We start from the raw sequence: 23,962 nt of genomic DNA, 5'->3' as shown, positions 1-23,962 counted from the left end.
AGGCTATGAATTTTATAAATATTATACAACATTATATTTCAGACGACCTTATATATGCAGAGAGGGCTGCGGGAAAGCATCTACCCATTGATATTATATACATGTAATAGTCTTTCACCTTTAGCCTTATTAGCATATTTTGTCAAATAAATATCAGATAATTCAAAAGAGAAAATAATGAATAAAGTGTGGTTATATCGAATATAAACGTTTTAGAAAACGTGAGCACAGATGAAACCAAGTTTGTGTATTTTTAATTTTACTGGGAATGTTTTCATGTTTGTAAAAAAGAAAATCCGAATGTGTGAATGTAAATTTAAAGTTATAAATTCATATTATTAAAGGGTTTCCAAATGTGGTATGCTGTGTCGATGGGACTTTAATTCGTATTCGATGTCCTGTGCAAAACGAGGCAGAGTTTGTTTGCAGGAAAGGATATTATGCTCTGAATGTCCAGGTCATGCATGTTGTAATAATTTCCAACACATATCTGAAATTCATTCTCTCTCTCGCTCTCTCTTTATCTCTCTCTCTCTCTCTCTCTCTCTCTCTCTCTCTCTCTCTCTCTCTCTCTCTCTCAGATTTGACATATCGTTATGAAAATGAATTTGTAATTATTCTAATAACCAATCCTGAAGCCATCCTAGCTATATTATAACTATACTCATTAAATGAGGATAAATTGTAGATGGCTTGCGATGCTACATATCGTTTTGTAAATTGCGTTGCAAAATGGCCCGGAAGTGTACACGATTCCCGTGTATTTAAGGAATCCTCACTAGCCATGATATTTGAGACTAGTAAGTATATAAATTCAAAAACCAATTTATTTCATAAAAATAAGAATTTAAAAGGATGACAAATATATATACATGCATATATATTTCCCATCCACACTTAGATGCGCGCACAGGTTTGATCTTAGGTGATTCTGGTTATGCCTTGAAAAGATAGTTGATGGTACCCTACCTAACTCCATCAAAACAGAGCCGAAGAAAACTTCATTAATGCATTGTGGTGTACAAGGGTAACGATGGAGCAAGCGTTCGGTATCCTCAAGAGGCAATTTCCTTGCCTTCAAATAGGTAATATGCACAAATGCTTAGAATATTAGCATTTAGTTTACATGTACATGTACTCATAATACTTTTTCAAGTACAAGTCTCTTACTTTTTGACTTTGTTTTATTTGTATTTAAAGAATTACGAGTTCAGCCAGAACAAGCTTGTTCTATTGTGCTGGCCTGTGTTGTGCTGCACAATCTGGGCATTGAGCGACAGGACATCGTTGACATCCCACCGGTCAACAGACAGATAGTGGACGAGGTCGCATTGCCAGCTGTGAACGGAGGTCGGAATGAAGGAAAGGCAGTGCGGAGCCATATTACCCTGACCTTTTTTGCAAATTGATAAACTGGTAATTATCTTAATAGAAAACACACACCGATAAATTCAGAAATTAGATAATTTATTGTTCACTGATTAATTTCTCCTTCTTTAACTTCAGAAAATGAATTTCTTCTTTCAGTTTCTCCTTCTTTAATTCCATCACTTCCATTTCCATCTCCATCTTTTCCATTTCCTTCATCAGTAGCTGTTTTTGTAGATCCACCAAACTTTGCTTTTTGTTGGATGTAGGTTGACCACAATGACTCACAGTCGGGGTTTTGCGAGCCAGAACGGTTGAACAGGTGGTGCTCAGAGATGATGACGTTGACTGCTGGCACTCCACGCTCGACCCGAATTAAGTCCATTACATCTGAATACAAGTTGCTGTTCTTTAAAAAAAGGACTACAATACGTAGACCATTTGCATGTGTTTCCAACGAAAACGTGAAAGCCTTAAGATTATCAGAGATTCCACCGACTCTAGTCCTCTGCTTTTAACCACTAAATGTGTACGTTGTATTACGTATACATGTACATGTATGTATAGCCCTGACTTTTTATCTCAGAATTTAAAGGATTCATACTTCTAAAATAATTATGATCTATCTATGAATGAAGTTTGCATGTATAGTATCGGGCATTCGGTGAATTCTACTATTTGCGCACACATTCGCACTACTTTGTTAACTATGCAGTGACAGCTTTGTGTAAATTAAACATTTCATATTTGGATGCATTTTTCTTGAGATTTTAACTTTTATACAGTGACATAATTATTCAATCATACTTAAATGCTTAAAAAAATATAATCGGGAAGTTCTCTAGCCTCGCATACTATAAAAGTAAAGTTAAGTTACATGTGTATTCGGAAAACAACAAAACATTGCAAATTATGCTATTTAATGCATGTTGTAGTTTCGGCATAACATTAACTTATTTCATAATACTGATAGTTCATATCACATGCCAATCATTTCTTTAAAAGGAATACTTTTTTTTATATTGTTTACCGACAGCTTTACAATTACAGCGCCTTTGAACTTATGTGTGCATATAGCAAGGAATCTCGATCCCGATTCAGATAAACGTGTGCTGGCCTGGTTCCCCGAATTACCCATTACGCACAGGAACCAGGCTAGCTCATGCGCAGGCTGAATTTTCCCCATAGCATCCGGTTTAACCTCGCTTATATATTTTCTGCGTGGACCTCAGGGTCCACGCAAAAAAGCAATCTTGTGCAATAGAATACTAGCGTTTAATGTCATTTTTTGTGGGTTTTTTTTTTTTTACAGTTGACATGAATTCATAAAGCACTTGGTAAATCGCCATATTAGTTCCGATTGCTCCTCAGCTGCTGCCACGTACTAGAGAACTGTACCAATATTAACGTTTATTTAAAAATAACTCAATTTTTTTTTAAAATTCTACAGAACGGGGTTGTGCTGAACATTCACGTACATGTATTATTCGTTATTCGTATCTGTGTCGTATAGGCAAATCGAAATTGCAATGGCTTATTAATCAGCATTAAAATTTATTTTCCGTATTATTACAAACGTAGATAGATGTTACGTTATTCATCGGTAAAATGATCTTAAAGATTATCAATAACTGAAAGTGAATTATTCACAGAATTTAAAACATGCAATGCAATCAAACAAATATTTCTGTCGTATCAACCGCATAAAAAATATGTTAAGTACATTAAACCAGTATTGTATAACGTTTTCCTTTTGTTTCTAAATATAATTAAAAACATTGTACGCGTGAAAAGAACAAAATAAATTGATATTCGCAGCTTATTTACCACAGGGCATATTTACTACAAACTGTTTAAAATTATAGTATCATACATAATTGAAGTAGACTTATAGATTGTGAACAGTAAATTTTGCGCTTTATTCTATTTTATTTTGTTAAGCTAGGTCGTGTCCTTATCAAACAATGATTCTGACTGTTTTAAAATCATTAAATTTTTATTGGATGTTGACCAAAAAAGATTTATGACCATCCAATGAAAAAAATACACAGAGTTTGATTGACAGGTTAGCCAGCTGCAGGTGTTACCCAAATGTCCGAGTTTATGTGTAAATTAAAACGAAACTACTTGCTTAGTACGACATGACAGTATCACTAAGAGTTGATTTTTTGTAAAGAAAAAAAGAAAAAAAAAAGGAAACATACATACGCGTAACTACAGAAATAGAAAACTAATATTATGGCGGTAGTGGAGATAACACGGATATAATGCGTATTTATACATTTATTTCAGCTTTAATTAAAAATTGCACCTATGTATACCTCCAGTATGCCGGAGTCGAGACCCTGAAGTGAGGGTCGACCGTCCATTGAGTCGATGACGGCTCGTTTTATGGGGGGGGGGGGGGTTGGGTTTGGTCCTTTACCGGTTTTAGGCCTTTTCATCTGTGAAATTTTATCCTTAGCTGTACATTAAAAAAGTATCAATTAGGCTATCGCTCCAAACTTTCTTTCATCTTTTATGACATAAATCAAACTTAACACGCAATAAAATCATTTTATATAAATTACCTCTGCATTTCAAATTTGCATACTGTTTTGCAGCTTCTTTCCTGTTCGGACGTAAAAACTAACTCTGAAATTATAGTTTTTAGATTTATTTAAAACTTAAGATTGACCATTGGCATTTTTTTACTGTAATAAAAATCATGCACAACGGAAAAAAAATGGAATTTAGAAAACGTTTAACGAGATACCGTACTTTGAGATTTAATACATGTAACTACAGTAACATACGTGTAGCCTATAATTTTATGACAGTATATACAATGGTATAATATTCACTATACTCTGTCCCAAGATATTTTGGATTCACATTTGGCTTAATTGCTTGATATTTATAAATACCTCAGGATTCAAACGATGTTCATTCAAAAGTATGAAAAATTTCCAAGATTTCTCAGTCAAAACGCCCCTCTTAGCTTATCAGGTTTCAATACAATGCTAAAAAATGTTATGTCTACGGAGATTTTGTATTGCAGCAAGCACGGATGATAACGTTGAAATATTGCGCGATGTATTCCGAGTGTATTCCGAATGGAGAAAAGATGTAAACATTCCCCATTACAAATCTCCGTAAGGAATCTGTTTTCGTTCCTGTGAATTTTTCCGAGTGAAAGATGATAATGTGTCAATGAAATTATCTTGGAAAATATCCCTTTCAACTATTTCAATTGCACTTCTTTCACAGGTAAGTGTATTTTTATTAAAAATCGTCCAAATGTGCTGCATAAATATCTTGGGACAGACTATAGTTATTTATTCTTAATTGCTTATAAAAGCAAATTTTTTTAATGCATTTGAAAATGACGAACCGAAATCTACGCAATTCAAACAATTTAACGTTAGCGGGCCATGTACATGTTATCTTCATCTACCTTTACACCCGCATTAAACACCAAAAAGAACATTTTATTGTTCTGATATTAGGGTTTTTTTTACCATCATTAAAGTTTTGAATCAATTGTTAACGTGTTAACAAGTTTTATGTTTAAAAATTCCATGTCATTATTTTTGGCTTGTAAAACAGGGTTACCGCTTTTCAAAATAGAAAGTTATTCAATGTATTGATTCCTAAATGCTTAAAAATTATTAACGTTCTGGGAAACCGCTTTTGCTACATTTTCCCATGCTGCCTCCCGTTCTTTTTTCCCTCTACCACATCCCTTAAACTTTCCAAATAGAGACTTCTCCTTTTTTGGTTACTTCTTCCAAGAGAACACTCTGTTCGAGATCTGTCCATGTTGGTTTCCTTTTCGGGGTACTGGAGACGAGCGGCGGCGAAATCGTACATACAGTTTCTTCTGTATCTGCGCTGCTAACATTCGGCATTAGAATATCGTACAGTATGTCGAATTCATCCATTTTGACAATACAAGCGTCCCATACAGACGATTTTTAAACGTCATCAAAAGATAAAATGACGTCACAATCGATATATTTCATACGGTGAAACAAAAATTGAAAGCAGATTAATTTATGATATAGAATGATTTTATTATTCAGTTACATATTTTTTTTCATGCATGGCCGCTTATGTCATTAAAAATTATCTGAGTTCTATACAGAGTTTTGTCACTCAGTTGACTTGAGTTACTTTGGTGTTCGTGGCACACTTTTCTGAGTCGAAACTCAGTAGAGTAAAATAAATCTGAGTTGAGTAAAATTCAACGTTCGTGGCCCCGGGGCCAGAACACTGTATTTAATGCAGTTGCAAATTACAATCATATGCTCTCTCTCTCTCTCTCTCTCTCTCTCTCTCTCTCTCTCTCTCTCTCTCTCTCTGCGTGTTTTAAGCTACATTTTTATAAAGACATATCTAAGATGCATATCAATAATACTTAATATTATGTTTTCCGACCTGCAGTGTACTATATCTCTAGTGCAGTTGCACTGTTTCTACCGCATGCGTTGTTGTGACGGCGGCATGCTGTTGATGCCGGTGTAATGAAGAATAATGACCCCCGTAGAATAATGACCGGGGGTCATTTTTTGACGAAGAATAATGACCCCCCGGTCATTATTCTACGCAGAAAAATGAACCCCGGTCATTATTCTACGTAAAAAAATGACCCTTTTGCCTGAAGAATAAGTGTCATTTTCATAAAAATGAGCACGCTCCACATGAAGAAAAGTGACCCCTGTAGAACAATGACCCCCTTGTAGATTAAAGTTTTTCAGTATATTTTTTTATTATTTGTGAAAAAGTCTTTACACTATTGTAATTTTTACTGCTGCAGTTTACAGAAAGTAGCAGAAATTATAATTCATATTCAAATAAACTTAAAGTGAAAGACGGGGTATATCTTAGATAATAAGAATCCTTCCGTTATTACAAGATATTGACGTATTGCATCGGGTACCACAGGTAAAATTGCAACATATGTTCAACATATGTTTCGAGTAACATATGTTGAACATACGTTGAACATATGTTGAACATATGAATTTTTCACAGTATGTTGAACATATGTTTGAAATATATTGTTAACATATGTTTGAAAAATACGTTAAACATATTACAGACTCCAAACATATGTTGAACATATATTTGTGGTAATCATATGTTCAACGTATGTTAAACATATTTTGAACATATGTTTGTTTAAAACATATGATCAGCATATCGTCGCTGCGCTTCCAAAACCTCGTACGACAATATTTGATAATTTTCAGGAGAGGCAAAAAACTGTTTTATGCGTTTTCTTTTAGTGGCATATCAACATTGCTTTCACAATTATCATTCATTACCATTGTTTTGAAGATGCTGATTTGCAATCTAAACTACTGTGCACAGTATAGAGTATACCGGACATACGATGATTTGTCTCAATTTTTTGTAATTTTTCTGGTACTTACGACCTTTTGTCAAACACTGTTTCTACATAATATTAATCAAACTAGTTTAATAATTGATAATGAACGTTTTCAACCATACACACTAGAGATGAGATTGACCTATGTGGTTCATTTTCTACTTTTTACCCCCTTTATGAATTGAAAACGTTATCATCTATAGTATTCACCGTGTAAAATTTGATTTATTCACCGTGTAAAATTTGATTCTGAACATTAATTAATAATAACGCATTACATGTTTGCAAAAAATTTACTTTCAACACAACAACGTAGAACAAGAAATTAACAAAAGATTTAGGCTTTCAGTTTCATGGTTCATGAAAGTGAAACAAGACTTACAACGTCTAAACAGTATAGCTTTACTGCAGGGGAAAAAAAACTTAATTATCAAAAGTCAAAACAGTTGAATTCACAAAGTTCAGGTAGGTATGGTAGACTCATGTGTGTGGCAAACTGTCATAAAAAGGGTGATAATCGCCAGGAATAACCCTTTTCAACTCTTGAAGATGGGCATATTTTACTGCTTTGATTTCAATCCGTTGCTGATATAAACTTCCAACAGCATCATCATCTGCAGGTGAACGAAGCTTAGCCCGTCTTGGAAACTCCAAAAACTCATCCCCGTCATGATGCAACTTGTATCCAATTGTACCATCAGGTAAGTATCTCAACACCCTGAGATCGGTAACGGTAGGATCGCCAGCTTTGCTTCCAGGGCGAATCGACTGGTAGTAATTTAAGGAAGTGAAATCTTTGAAGAAATCATGTGTCAAATACCGCACGGTATATGGCTTAGATGGTCTACATGCCTTCATGATGTCGACATAATTTTGTGGACTATAGATCGGTTTGTTGTGGAGTTTCCTCTCAATTACACTATGAACACTGTCCACCTCCATCTGCGTGTGTCCTTTTTCCAAAATCTTCTGAACAATGCGAATTTTTTTATCATGTGATACTTTTAACAAGGCATTAGCTAACACAGCATTCCTATTTTGATAAGTGCATCCATCACTATACATGATGACTTCTTCGATTCTTTCATCAAGATTATCTACATAATCAGTTACACATGAGGCAAATGCATTTGCTGTTAAATCGCCCTCCGCTTCATGCCAAAAGTAGCATGTCACATCTTTTGTACACAAATCAAATACTGTGAAATTGTGACAACCCAATTTCGTCTTGTAATACATAGAGCTTGCTTTCAACAAAGGGGAAAGAAGCAGGGCCTGCAAATCAAACACAATTACTTTCAGATTGTCCTCTACAAGTGCCCTTTCTTTATCTTTTTCTTTTGCTGTGCGTGCTGCCAACTTCATCTCTAAATGTTTCGCGTAGGTCTCTTCTGATATATTTTTGGTCTCAAAGCCACAACATATATCACACTGATCCTTCTTAGGACTGAATAAAGAGAGATTCTGGCTTTCAAACACTTCCGTAAACGTTTTCCTTGACAGGAATGGTTTGTTACATTGTTTAGACTTTTCAACGTATTCATTGTAGAGTTCACAAAAGGAGTTAAAAGTTGGTTCCAAATATTGTTTCGAGGTAGACGATCTGCAATAATGTGATGGCATCTTTGGAAGTTGTTTCAAATAATCATTTGCAAAAGTAACCTTTTCTGGAGCTCGACTTTGTATCTGTCGTTTGGTGGGTGGCTTAGGAATTCCTATATTAGCATTATCAATCCAGGTATAAACAGTCTTTTCGCCAATGCCAAAGGTAAGCAGAAACATGGATTTGCAAACTGGAATCCTTTCATGGTTTCGTTTGAAATGGTAAACTAGAGATCTAGAACGCCTGCTAACATCTTCATCTTGCTTTCTCTGTTTACAACCTTTCACATCCACCAACGTTAAGATGTAGACTTTTTTCTGATCCCAGTCCATATTGTTCCAGAATTGGTTAAAAATGCTTCTTCTTTCTTCCTCGCCTATCGAAGAACAGTTCTGGCATTTTCTTGAGCACTTTCTTTCTTTCATCACTCTTTCTGGTCTCTCCACTGTAAATTTGTAGTGACCGTCAATTTTCGTCATCCCTTTATACTTTTTACCTTGCATTCGTAATGCTTTTTGTTTATTTCTCTCCCAATCTGATGGGTTTCTTTTTCTAGGTTTCTTGGGTTCCTGTGTGGTTTCCATGTCATTGGCCTTCTCTGAATGAATTTGTTGTCTATCAACAATAGTCTGAGTTTCAGCTTCTGATTGTTCGCGTTCCAACTCGTTGTTTTGGTCAATGTGCGGTTGTGCAGGAGGTACAGTTTCTGATCGACTCTGCTCCTCAAGAATCACTTCTTTTTCAAACGGAATCTGTTCTTCGTAAATGTGATATTTTGAAATGTTACTTGGAGCCTCTCGATTTTCAGCAGATCTCAAGATTTCCTTACCAATATCATTGATTTTTGCATTTGTCTCATTGACTGATTTGTTCGTGATACTAACAGTTTTGTTTTTCTTGATCTGCTTGTTTTTAGACGGTTTTCTTCTCTTTCTTTTACGTTTATTGCTACAATCTGTTTCGCTGTCTGAGCTGCTTAATAGCATTTCTTTTCTTTTGGGTTTCCAGACTGGATCATCACAACTATCGTACAGCATTTCATCATCAGACTCATTATGTACATCATTTTCAAATTGTATGTTTTCATTTCCATCACATTGATTTTTTTCATTCTCGTCTACTGATTCTGTAACAAAGGATCCCTGGATTTGAAAATTTCTGAATTCGTTTGTATGACTAATTTCCTTGTTTTTATTTAAAGATGATTGCAAAAGAAGATGTCCACGTGAGAGAGGTAAATTAACAGCCATTTTTACAATTTGGATGAAATTTGAATTCTAGTTTTTTGTAATCGTTACCACGTCTTTCAATGATTATTGCTCTTGGTGTTGTTTCTGGAAACCAAGAATAATAGATATTTTCTATAAATTGAAAATGCTGGCCTTTTCTCGAGAAATCACCACGTTCTCTACTTTGTAAAAGTGATACAACAGGTTGAATTGAATGTACTCTTGCGTTGATATCTGTCTCATTTCTTTCCCATTTACAAGGCTGTTGCATTTTCAGAATCGTACGCCCCACTCATAAACCAACCACAATAATTACAGATATATATGTCTGCAAAATCTGATTCCTCCACGTTTTTAGGAAGATTTGTTGTACAGTTCAAATGAAATCGTCTATTACACATGCATTGCACCCATTTTTCTCCATTTACATCAACAAGTATTACATGTTCTTTTGTTAAGATCTGCAAATCAAGGCAAACAGAGTTCACAGCAACACGATGACACTCAAAACAATTCCACTCAGGCCAGTCCTCTTCAGAATCTGACATCTAAAATTCATTATTTAGATTGTAAAATTACTAAAGTAAAAATGCATGCATGTCGTTTGATTTGGTAGACACTAACAGAAAATATTGTTCACCTTCAAATGTAAAATACAACTTCAATTTTTAGTATATTGATCGAAAGTATGCTAAAACATTATAATTACATACTGATCTAATTTGAAAATAGATGTCAACTTAATCAAAGATTCTTTCAAATTGTCGTATGTCACGTATCATTCATTCAAGTTAAAATTGCAAATCATCGTATCTCCAGAAAAAAGTTTGAAAGAAGTATTTATTGATTTAATCAAGCATTAAAAATATAAACGTTGATATCAAAATAACATTAGACATATTTCCTACACTTTGCGAAGCCAAAAACGGGAAAAAAATCGTTCATTAGCTGCTCATTAGATGATTTCTACTCTCTTTGACATTATAATATTTAATTCAGCATGAACATGTACTAAAGTAGTGCATTCTTTGCATGTTTATTTATTAATTAAACACAATAATAAACGAAATGACAGTTTACCTGTATTTTCAGTGATCTGCAGCTTCATTATCACACGGTGTGTTTTTTTCTTTTGACGTACGATGTTTTGGAATAAGCCCAGACGACCAATTATTTTACGAGGTTTTGTCACATGTATAATTTAAGGACTTCTAATTGGCGTATAGATACGATTTTTTGAGAGTATAACGGAGGCTGGGGTATCAATTCTAAAATGGAAAAAACAGTATCCCGCGCATTTTTTGACTTACGAGGTTTTGGAAGCGCAGCGACGATATGTTTTCAATTTGCGTTATGTTGATTAAACATGTTTGTTGGCTTAAATTTTTAGATATGTAGTAATGAATACGTGTATAAACAAATTATATAATCAACATTAGCCATGCATTTTTTTCATATGAAGTGTTTCGTTAACAAATCCGGATTTAAGCCTGAATCGGTTTTAAATTTAGTGTTCATAAACATACGTCAGATTTTACGTCACGGAGGCAGAAGATCAATCTGCAGGATGGATTTAAACTTGTACTTATAAGGTAAGAATTCGTTTTTATTTACCTATTTAAAATTATATAGTGGCAATGAGTCAATCTACGGGCTGTAGTTGTGTTCTTCTAGAAAATTCGGATTGAAAAACCATACTGTATAAAATAATGTAATGTCAACAACTGCAACCGACGGTCATCATTGTTGTTAAACTTTTTAAAAACCAGCTCTATAATTGAACCTCTAAGGCTGTTGAAATTGTTATAAAAATACAGTGAATAAATCATACAGTAATTACCATGTTTACGAATGACAGAATGTAGAATATCTCAGAAAAGGTTAGGTCTGTAAATTTCTTCACACAAAGTTACAACTCAACAGCTTACTGTCTATAGTTTATTTAGACCTTACAAGTTTAATGGTAAACAAGCATAAACATGTAGATTTGAAAAATATATTAAGATCAGACGCATTTAAAAACTTGGAAAGTGAAAGTAGCCCCCAAAACTAAAGCAAAGCTCATTGCAAAGCAACGAGTATGTCTTATATTGCTGTTTTAAATCAGTTATTAATGGAAATAGTCTTTACAATCCCACAGGGAAATTCCTATTGAATTATTTTGTGTCAACACAAATTGTACAATGATTTATATCTTTTCATTGAAATATTTATATCAATTCAATTTATTTTTCTTTTTAAAAAATCTTTATCAATATTTATAGTGTAATTTTTATTACATGCTAATTGAAAAACGTGTTTTTATTTTAGGAATGCAGTGACTAGTGGACACATCACAGATGGCATCAAATAACACAGTGTCAGAGATTATGAAGAAGTCAGTACATAATTACAAAAATTTCTTACATTTCTTCAAAACTGCAGCATGATGTTTATTTTTTAAACATGTAATATTATTGTAGTAAAGTTAATTAGGTTCAATGAATATCAAATAATGAGTAACACTGTTTGACAGAGTATTATAATTTGTAGCAAATGGATGTAGTAGTGCAGAGGTTTGTAAGATTTCTTGGATGCAGTCTGAAGACAATGAATGAATGAAAGATCCAGGATCCAGATATTTGTCCTGAGCTCAAAGATATCTGCACTACATTTTCTATACAAGTTATGGTAATTAAATTAAACATGGCTCTGACTGTATGATTGATGCTAATTATAAAGTTTTCTTAGTTCTAATGATTTTTTGTAAGATTTTAAAATCTCACTTTGTAAACATAACACAAATATATTAATGGTTTTCCACTTCTTAATTTGCAAAATTTTAAAAGGTCTGATTGTGGTTACTTGCATTTGTATTAATATTTTAGACAGAAGTTTAGACTTGACTTGTGAAATGATAAACAGCACATCGAAAAAGAAGTTGGACAAAAAGTGGGATTAATGCAGGTATATAGTTATTAATTTCTCTCTCTCTCTCTCTCTCTCTCTCTCTCTCTCTCTCCAGAACTTACAATGATGTTAGATTTCAACAAAATTTACTTAAGGAATAGAATAAAAAAACTTAAATCATGTTGTATTTGCAACTTGATCTTGATACTCTTCAAACTTTTATTTTAATAATGGAACAACATAGGCATTTATAAACTTATAAACCATCTTAAAAAGTGTTACATTCTCTGTTTCTTTTTCAGAAACTATTAAAGCTGCAGTGAGTGAGAACCATTCACAGGAGAATAACAAACTTGTCTATATGATATTTGCAACAATAAAAATGATATGTATTTTTATCTCTGTTTTTTTTTCATCAGATAGCTGGAGCTGCAAAATTAATGCAATTTTTAAAAGACTCAGTGTTGTAAAAACAGGATAATCAGTTGAAGAGGGTAATTCAGAAAGAAAATTTGTACCAACAATGAATTCAAAAATTTTAAAAAAATATTTAACGGCATATTTTCAAATATGCATGACATATGTGATACATGTTGTGTAAATAATCCCAAAAGATAAAGAAAATGAGTAAACACAAAAATGAAATTAACATATGTTCAACATATGTCTAACATATATTTATAAACATATGGTAACCATATGGTTATCAAAAACATATGTTTAATATATGTTAAACATATGATGAACATATGTTTATGAACATATGTTTAACATATGGTGCTCGTTTTTTATGGCGAACATATGTTTCAGAACATATGTCCAACATATGTTAAACATATGTTGAACATATGTTGCAATTTTACCTGTGTATGGTTGTCATCTTAAAGAGGCATGGTCACGATTTTATTCAAAAATTATTGTTTCGATTTTAATGTTCATAATGCTTCAGTAAGGCATTTAAATAGGCAACCAAAATTTGAGTGTCATTCGTTGAGTTATAAGCAAGTTACAGAGCTTGCAATTCTTTGCTAATATGTAAACAATGCTTTTGTTTACATTTGAACGTTGAAGTGAAAATTCCAATTTTAGACCTAAAGAATGTGTGAAACTTAAGAAACTATTTATTTATGCTTAAAATGAATAAGAAGATAGACAAATCAGCTTGAAAAAGATTTTTTACTGGTATATTGAAACTATGTATAAGCAACAACAGGGCACGAGCTCTGTTTACATGACAAAGAATTGTGTGCCCTGTATCTTGCTTGTAACTTTACAATTGACCCTCAATTTTCATTTGATCAGTAGAAATGCTTTCCTAAAGCATTGTAAATAATGAAAACAGAAAAATAGAATTTGACCAAAACTGTGACCATGCCCCTTTAACAATTACATTTACATACATCTATGGTGTTCCAATAGGGCCACTTCGACATTAGGGCGAAGATGCGAAGTTGCAAAGGTGATAGTGCGAAGGCAAAGGAGCAAAAGTGCGAAGATGCGACGACGAAGCGCGAAGATGTGATGCCTAAAGTGCGAAGATGCAAAGGCGAAGAAGCGATACTACTATCGCTCCTTCCCAACTTCGCACTCTGGCCTTCGCATCTTCGCACTTTCGCCTTCGCCTTTTTTGATTGCATTCAGCAAGTCTCGGTCGATAACATAGAATTTAATGCAGGCACCGTACTCGCCAAGGTTTTCCAATTAATCCAGGCTATTATTGGTACGCATGCGCTAGGCCATCGCGCTTACTATGAATGTTTATGAATATTTTAATGTGTACATGAGACATATATGTTTACCAGTGCTGGCTATGCCTAATCATTATCTACTCCACACAAAATAATGTCCGTCATAATGTATACGTATGCACTTCCAGACTCCTGTCACTTACCAGCCGTCTGTTTACCGTGGACCAAACACAGTAACATTCAAATTTCATTATGCGACTCTCCTTGCACATGCATGGATCTAGAGGGGGATAGGGGTCCATCCCCCCCCCCCCCGGAAAATTCAATATTAATAATTTCACGCAGTAAAAGGAGAGAGGGGGTCAGGACCCTATCCCCCTGGATAATTCGATTTTATTAATTTTATATAAATAAAATTTTCAAAATATGCCTCGGAACCCTTTAAACGATAGAGAGCTCCGCAATTATAAAACACAGGTAATCACAGATTACAAAGCTCACCGAGACGAGGGATCACCTTTACGAGACCACCTTTATCATATTGTATGAAATTAAACCATCCATTGTGATCTTTGATATTCATGGATTCTGTTTTGACACAATATCGTATATCATCTGTTAAAAAATTCTATTATAATCATATGTTCATATGCCAATCAATACAATAATATAAAATTAAAATTGCATCCTATCATACTTACAATATATATCATATAATACCATAAAATACCGTAAAACAAATTGTGAGATATGATATTGTAACGTATGATATGACATTTTATTGTGTTATACATTATTGTATTTGATCAAATAATACAATATCATAAAACATAATACAATATAGTATCATATAAAACAATATCATATTGCAATACTACATCATAACATTGAAACATATGATATTATATTGTATAATATAGTATGATATTGTATCGTATGATACTGTATCATATTTGGTAAATAATATGATATTGTATTATATGATGCAATATAATTTGATTCAACATTGTATCATATCAAATGTTACAATATCATGGGATAAAGTAAAATATTATACCATACAATTACACTATACATATTGTATCATATGATACAATAATATATATTACAACATCATAAAATACAATTTCATGTGATATGATAATACATCATATAAACCAATATCACATTATACAATATCGTATGATACGATATTTTATAATCATAATTTTTTAATATATTGTAATAATATATTACAATATCATATATACAATTTCATGTGATATAATTCTATGATACAGAAACCAATATCATATTATACAATATCGTATGATACGATATCATATAATATTACAGTATCATATTATACAAATTCATGTGATATAATTCTATGACACAGAAACCAATATCATATCATACAATAGTGTATGATACAATATCATAGAATATACAATATTATATCATAGGATGCAATATTATATATTGCAATATCATATGTAATAGTATCATGTGATTAAATAATTAATTAATAGTACAATATAATATAATACAATATTGTATCATAATATACAATACTGTACATAACAATATCATGATACAATATCATATCATAAAATATCAAATAAATTGATACAAGATTATATCGTATCATGTAACGTTTTACAAAAAAACATATGGTATTATATAATATCATATACCTAGTAGTGTATCAGCCCTGAAACACGTGTTTTGGACTAGGTGAGACAGCAGCTGGAAGCTAGGGCTGTATCGCCCTCGGGGCTGATATTTCTCTGTCTCAGCCCGTCGTCAAGGGGGTGTATTGCCCTCAAATTTAAAATTGCTAATTCCCAAATATCTTTGCTTTAGATTAAGACTAGTTTGTAAAATAACGATAGAATACCAAATAAATAATACAAAGCATCACCTTACAAGTCTGAATATTTTTATTTATTGCTGAAAATTGAAAAATAATAATTCAAAGAGTGATATGTATCTAAGCAAAGGGAGGTAACCCACACAACGGTTGTGTATTCAGAACAATAGCACGCTATATTTAATATCTCAACATTTAAATTATGAAGGATAAAGAGAAGGATGGAACGAGACTTAATCTTAGAAAACCAGAGATTAGACTGTATAAACTAAGTGATTAAAGAAATGGACGCGCTTATGAACGTTCTCAAACAACTTGCTAGGCCCTATACATGTAGGTCTAACAGTATATATTTTTATGAATGGAATCTGACAAGAAACTTACGAAATCCCAGTGAAGGAATTTGAATCATTACGACGTTGCGAAGGATGGAAGTTTCTATCTCGATAATAGATAGTGCTTCATCTTCTACTATATATTTCAAACGACATATAGTATGTCAACAAAGTCCGACAACTCATACAGTTCTTAATACATATAAAAAAGAATAAAACGAACGAGTTTAAATCCGAAAAAAAATCTACAGCTTCTTCATGATAAATTATATTCCTTATTTGGAATTGGAATTTGAATAAAAGTCTTTGATTTTAGATATATGATATATTAACAACATCACACTGTTGTTTTGATCTCGTCCCTGGTATCAGCCCTCGGATGGCCCTTCGGGCTTGGGCCGATACCAACCGCTCGGGCTGATACCTGGGCCGAGATCAAAACAACAGTGTGATATTCTATATGTATCCTATTTAACAATAGTGTTTCATATCATACAATACTATATCATAGGAATCATGTTATATCATTTAACAACAACCACATCTATCTATCAAGCAGGTTTGAGTGAGGTAGGAGATTTCTTTAGCATCCTTGATAATGGAGATCAGGCTCTGCATCTGAAGCAACCTCTGCGTTTCATTTATAATATAGTTAAATCAACTATGCAAGCTATCATCTATAAAACATGTGACCTGTTCCAAAAAACTAAACCTCATCAAGCATCAAAAACCTACGGCTCAGATTCAGCAGTCAAGCTTATCAGGTGCATCAGTATCATAAGACGCACCATCCATGCAAGTTTGGTGAAGTTAGGACCAGTAATAACTAAGATATCATCATCAAAGGGCACCAGCAATTAAAACCTTAACCTCCTCCAGCATCCGAAACCTATAGCTCAGATTCAGCACTCAAGCCTGTCTGGTGCATCGGTATGATAAGACACACCATCCATGCAAGATTGGTGAAGTACGGACCAGCAGTAACTTAGATATTGCTATCAAAGGGCACCTGCAACAAAAACTTTAACCTGCTCCGAAAACCTTAACCTCCTAAAGCATCTGAAAGTTAGGAACCAGATTCAGTAGGTCCAGATGCATCAGTTTGGTGAAGATGGGACAAGTAATAGCTTAGATACAGGACCTGCAACAAAAACTTTAACCAGCTCCAGACGCCGACGCCGGGGGTATGGCATAGGTACCCCTTGACTTCGTCTCGGTGAGCTAAAACGGCGAAAGCGCAAAGATTCGAAGGCGAGAGTGCGAAGTTGCAAAGACAAAGAAGCGATAGTAGTATCACTTCTTCGCCTTCGCAACTTAGCACTTTCGTCTTCGCATCTTCGCCGCCGCATCTTCTATATTCTTCATATTGTTCATGAATTATACTTGCATTGAGGATTTCCACTAGTACAAACTGCTGGGAATGCAAGTGCATCACCCAAAATTAATGATGAAACCAAAATTTACTCCACTGTTAGACATTATAACCAAGCTGAAGTTAGTAGGCACTGACAGCAGCCATTACGCCAGTAGAGGTTAACGGCCAATAAGGAAAATCGCCAAAGTACTGAGAGTACTCGTAGAGAAAATATATTTTACTTTATCGTCGGCATACTTTAATAAGTTTAGTTAACATCCAGATGATTTATGCATCAATAGTTTGTATGAGTATTGGTAACTTTGGATACAATAAAGATCGTGTGATCAAAATCAAGGGGTATATAAACCCCTAACATGGGCCCAAACTTCTTATCAACACTTTTAGAAACAATCTTTTCTTATTATAATCGATCAGTGTTTATTATCTATTAAGATTTACTATAGTCAGGTACTCTTCACACATTTGCTCTAAAAGAATAAAGTCTATTCATGATCACAAATACAACATTACAACAAATGTTTAGAATATTGATGTTCATATATTACGTAGAAGAAAACAAAACTAACGCAAAAGGATTTTTTTAAAAATCACTTTCCCCAAGAAATGTAAATAAGAAGTATTCATATTCCTACGTCACCTGACCCCTTAGTCTTTTTCCATAAAGATATATACATGTATCATTCTTCGATTGACAATTCATTCACAAATGAATATTGCTTATATTATTACAACAATTATTCTTTCATGATTATTGTTCGTTAATTATCACACAATATCCTCATTGTGTATGAATCTTTCTTTATTTGCGTCATTTCCCGCCGTATGTCGACGACGTAACTGTAAACAATCAATTTGTGGCAATGTATGAGTGTTTGTGTGTGCTTGCTACCGATATGAAAAACTATATACAGCGATTTATTTCGGTGTTTATAACTTCAAAATAACTTCAGCAAGGGGGAGGTCATTATTCTACGTCGAAAATGACCCCCGGTCATTATTCTACGGGGGTCATTATTCTTCATTACACCGGCGAAGTTACCGGCTGACTGAGTCCAGCTAACGGCTGACGTAAACATTGGCTGTCACCAAGTGGGAAAATCGGAAAAGATATTTTCTCCAAAATTGATTTTTTGTTGTCATTTTCAAGTCCAACACATGCTAGATCTAAAAAAATACATAAGTCTGGTAAATTCATAAAATTCGTTCTTTAATTGCAGCGTTTTATCCATAGTATAGGCGTCGGAACCGGGAGGGGGTGCCGGGGGAGGCTTACCCGCCCATGCAAAGTTAGACATAACCAAGGTAAGTTTAGGCGAACATTTTTTTTTAATTGGAATACGGATTTTTTATTTAAAAAATTGGGTCGGTAGGTCAAAAAAAAAAAGGAAAAAAAACCCCTGGCAAACTTCTTGGCTACCCGTACTTCTGTCTGACGACTTTATTTCCAAAACTTTGAAACATGATACGTGGGTTCTTTCACTTTCAAGAACTTCTGACACCGCTTGCCCAACAGTATGTGTGGGACAACACCAGGCCTCTCACGCCCATTTTTGGTACTGGGGTTGGGGCCAATTGAATGGGAAAAATGCGACGTTTTGATAGAAATTGGGAAATTGTTTTCCTTGCTTGATGTACAGTCCCCAGAACAAAAACTAGGGTATATTGACAGGATTTTAAAGGTTAATCTTTTTTAAATTATTGTTAAAACTGGAAACGTGTGTATAATAATGAGAAAGAAAAGAAGTTAATTCACAGTGTATGATACAAGTTTGTTACTGATGATGTAAAATTTCCCAAAAGGTTTTTGTGTAATTACCAGCTATATGTTAAATGGCAAAGAAAATAATGTAACAGGTTTTTTTTAGAATTTAAATAAAATTTATCTTATTTGTATTAATGTAAAATTTAATCTATATTTGTATTTATACCTTTTATAGATAATTTTTTCTTGATTGTGTTAGCCTAATGACAATATTTATAAAATCAGTCTCTCTTCTTCTGTGTGTTTGGGGTATTAGTCCAACCCTTCGACCCACTTGCTACTGTTTTGTAGAGGATAGCTGTTCAGACAAACATTTTTATAATAATTTTAACATTTATTGCAGAATTATAAACTACTAACATCTTATCAACAAACTTTAATATCAGGATTAAAAGTAATAAACATCGTTTTTAAAATTACACCGTCTCTGAGGAAATTCTGGCTTATAGTTACCGATCACAAGAAACAGTTTACAACGTGTTAGTGTCGCATATCTTCAAAGTGCTTTTATGACTGCTGAATATACAAGATATATATTTAGAATAAGTATGGTTTTCTTTTAAGTTACATTATTAATATTAGGCAATCTCAAACTGGGAAAAACACAATCAATTTTAGGAAAAAAGATACCTTTTTCACGTTGGGAATGAAGCCGAATATCGGCCCCAATTATAGAGGATCGAGAGGCCTGATTACACTGTTTCAATGTCGTAAACGACAGTTTAATGTTATTTTTGCAAATGACAGATATGTGAAAGTATGCCATTTAAATGATAGAACATAAACCACCGTTTGACAACATGGCACGAATGTGATGCAGAAGGATAAAACGTACGCTCAACTAGGACCTTGGGTCACCCGAAAATAGTTCTCCAAAATGAGTGTATTAATGAGCACTTATGGAACTCTTTTACAAGTGAAGATAAGAATGTAAATCTACTTTCTTTTTTTCTATATCCATAGGGAGACCACAGGTCACCTTACGTCCTAAAACCATGTCGTAATCACTTTGTTAATCAATACGGAAACAAAAGTTACCTAACATCTGCCTAGTGTCAGTTTTACAATATTGAGATTCGTCAGAAGTGATCCACTGTAGGGACCAGGGGTCACCTAATGTGAAATATCAATGGAGAGATGTCATCCGGTCATCTTATGACAATTTACAAGACTAATATTTACTGGAAGTCAGTCATTTTAGAGAGACCAGGGGTTAAATTAAGTGGAATGTTCGTTTGAGACCAGAGGTTACCGTAGGTCCTAAATATGAAGAGAGAAAAAATAATTTTGGTAATTAATAGAGCAGGTGTCACTTTAAGTGAAATATTCATAATATGCCTTGAGGTCATATTATATTAGGTCCTATGAATTCTATTAATCTATAGGGAAATAAGAGGTCCAGGCACGTAGCATCAGGGAAGGGGGGCTGCCCCCCCCCCCAGTCCCCCCAGTCCCCCATGGATTAGGATTGTGAAGACTTTGGGGAACTGTTTTTTTTTTTGCTTATCAAGAGTTTTAAGATTTTTGGATGACTCTGCCCCCCCCCCCCCTCCCCACTTTCAAAAACGATGCTACGTGCCTAGAGATTTATAGATTTTTAAGGATACAGATTCACCAAAAGCCATTCACTGTAGAGAAACAAGTGATCATTATAAAAACGATATCAATAGAGATCACCTTAGGTCCTGAATCAAGTGTTGCTATAATTTTGGTAATATATTGGAAGACCAAGTTCAGCTCAGGTCCTAAATCAATGAAACCTTATTAATCTATATAGGAAGACCATTGATCACATTAAATGAAATATCAAAAAAAAGGCCAGAGGTCTGACCTTTATGCATTTTTGAAGATAGAGATTAATTCACCAGAAGCAACTCTAGGGAGACTAGTGGTCACCTTACTTCGAACACCAATAAAGAGAACAGAGGTTACCTTAGGTAACCAATTAAATAATTTTGTTAATCTAAAGGGAACCATTTATAATGACACCAGAGTTCAACTTTGGTCCTAGATCACTGAAGTAATAATTTTTTGTTAATCTTTAGGGAGACCGGAGGTCACATATTAAGGAGGTTCGATGATCGTGACCATTTTTATATTATATTAATCTCCTTTATAATAAAATTCTACAAAAAGATATAGTTTATAGCTTAAAACATAATTTCTAAAATTTAAGGTAGATCTGATGCTTTAAAGTTCACCACCAAACTCTATCTTTAAAAAATGTGTAAAGGATGCTGCACCAGAAGGCATCCACTGTAGAGAATCCAGGGGTCACTTTAAATAGATTATCCAAAGGAAGACCAGAGGTCACTATAGGTCCGTTATCAATGTTGTTATAATTTTAATAATTTATAAGAAGACCAGGGATCACATTTTGTCATTTTTGAAGATGGAGGTTCACCAGAAGTCAGCCACGATAAGGAGCCTAGAGGTCACCTTTGGTATTAAATCAATCAAATAAAAATGTTGTTCACCTATAGGGAGATCGGAGTTCATCTTATGTCATTTTACAAGATTTTACAAGTGGAGAGCTTCAACATAATTCAGCCACTGTAGGAAGACAAGGGGTCCTCTTAGGTGGAATATCCATTAGGAGACCAGAGGTAACCTTAGGTCTTTAACCAATAAAATAATTTTGTTAGTCTAAAGAGTATGGGTCACTTTAAGTAAACTATTCAAAGTTACACCAGAGGCGATCTTAGGTCCTAGATCAATGAAGTAATAATTTGTGAATCTATAGAGAGACCAAAGGTCACCTTAATGTCGTTTTGAAGATGGATATTCACCAAAAGTCAATCACTGTAAGAAAGCTTAATATCAAATTACATTCACAAGGAGACTAGAGGTCAACGTGGGTCTGAAATCAATGGAGTAATATTTTTTATCTTTAGGGAGACCAGAGGTCACCGTATGTCATTTTATAGTATGGAGAGTCACCGGTCATTTAATGCATTTTGCAAATTGGAGATTAATCAGTCTTCATCCATTCATTGACTACCTGGTGTTACCTCAGATTATTTTACAAGATGGAGATTCACTAAGGTTATTCACTGTAGGATAACCATAGAACACCTTAGGTAAAAAAAGAATAAGTGACGTCACCAATGGTTTTAGATTGATGTTGTAATTCTTTGAGTCAATATTGAGACCAGATTTAATAAATATTTTGAAATACAAGGTGAAGATTTACCAAAGCCAGAGGTTACCTTATATTGGCATGGTCACGATTTTGGTCAAAAATCACCTTTCCTATTATAATATTTACAATGCTTCAGTAAGGCATTCTTAAAAAGCAACCGAAATTTGAGTGTAATTTGTTGAATTGTGAACACTGTAGGGTAACCAGGGGTCCCCGTATGTCATTTTACACAATGAATAAATGAAATATGCCTAGGGGGACCAGAGGTAACCTAAGTTTTTTTTTATCACTGTTGTATTAATTCTTTATATCAATACGGAGATCTCGGGTCATCTTATGTCATATAACAGGATGGAGAGTCAACAGTAATCCACTGCAGGGTGCCCACAGGTCGCCTTATATCATTTTACACAATGCAGAGTCACTCACCGGTCAACTACTGTAGGGTGACCTGGGGTCCCCGTATGTCATTTTACACAATGAATAAATGAAATATGCCTAGGGGGGTCAAAGGTAACCTAAGTTGTTTTTTTTATCACTGTTGTATTAATTCTTTATATCAATACGGAGATCTCGGGTCATCTTATGTCATATAACAGGATGGAGAATCACCAGTAATCCACTGCAGGGTGCCCACAGGTCACCTTATAACATTTTACACAATGCAGAGTCACTAACCAGTCAACCACTGTAGGGTGACCAGGGGTTCCCGTATGTAATTTTACACAATGAATAAATGAAATATGCCTAGGGGGGAACAGAGGTAACCTAAGTTTTTTTTTTATCACTGTTGTATTAATTCTTTATATCAATACGGAGATCTCGGGTCATCTTATGTCATATTACAGGATGGAGAATCACCAGTTATCCACTGCAGGGTGCCCACAGGTCACCTTATATCATATTACACAATGGAGAGTCACCGGTCAACCACTGTAGGGTGACCTGGGGTCCCCGTATGTCATTTTACACAATGAATTATTGAAATATGCCTAGGGGGACCAGAGGTAACCTTAGTTGTTTTTTTTTATCACTGTTGTATTAATTCTTTATATCAATACGGAGATCTTGGGTCATCTTTTGTCATATTACAGGATGAAGAGTCACCAGTTATCCACTGCAGGGTGTCCACAGGGTACCTTATATCATTTTACACAATCGAGAGTCACCGGTCAACAGCTGTAGGGTGACCAGGGGTCCCCGTATGTCATTTTTCACAATGAATAATTGAAATATGCCTAGGGGGACCAGAGGTAACCTAAGTTTTTTTTTATCACTGTTGTATTAATTCTTTATATTAATACGGAGAGCTCGGGTCATCTTATGTCATATTACAGAATGG

The 23,962-nt window shown here is 34.1% G+C and overlaps 1 protein-coding gene and 1 long non-coding RNA gene across 2 annotated transcripts; one reads left to right on the top strand and one right to left on the bottom strand.

Annotated features, from left to right (window-relative positions):
- Positions 1-7,023: 7,023 nt before the first annotated feature.
- Positions 7,024-9,506, bottom strand: LOC136271618 (uncharacterized). Its single transcript, XM_066071988.1, has one exon. It carries the CDS (start codon positions 9,380-9,382, stop codon positions 7,223-7,225), a length of 2,160 nt encoding a protein of 719 aa, XP_065928060.1. The 5' UTR covers positions 9,383-9,506; the 3' UTR covers positions 7,024-7,222.
- A 1,416-nt stretch (positions 9,507-10,922) lies between these two features.
- On the top strand, positions 10,923-12,861 carry LOC105336801 (uncharacterized). The gene is made up of 5 exons (XR_004603484.2): positions 10,923-11,166; positions 11,885-11,951; positions 12,107-12,244; positions 12,442-12,520; positions 12,766-12,861. It is a non-coding gene; the product is annotated as an uncharacterized lncRNA (long non-coding RNA).
- Positions 12,862-23,962: the final 11,101 nt, after the last annotated feature.

Source organism: Magallana gigas, chromosome 9 (genome assembly GCF_963853765.1).
Source record: "Magallana gigas chromosome 9, xbMagGiga1.1, whole genome shotgun sequence".
NCBI lineage: Eukaryota > Metazoa > Mollusca > Bivalvia > Ostreida > Ostreidae > Magallana > Magallana gigas.
Note: the sequence above shows the minus strand (reverse complement) of the source record. Positions and strands in the feature narration are given on the sequence as shown.

Excerpts from the sequence above, each read along its gene's own strand:
- LOC136271618 (XM_066071988.1), bottom strand. The coding sequence starts at position 9,382 with ATGCTGTACGATAGTTGTGATGATCCAGTCTGGAAACCCAAAAGAAAA.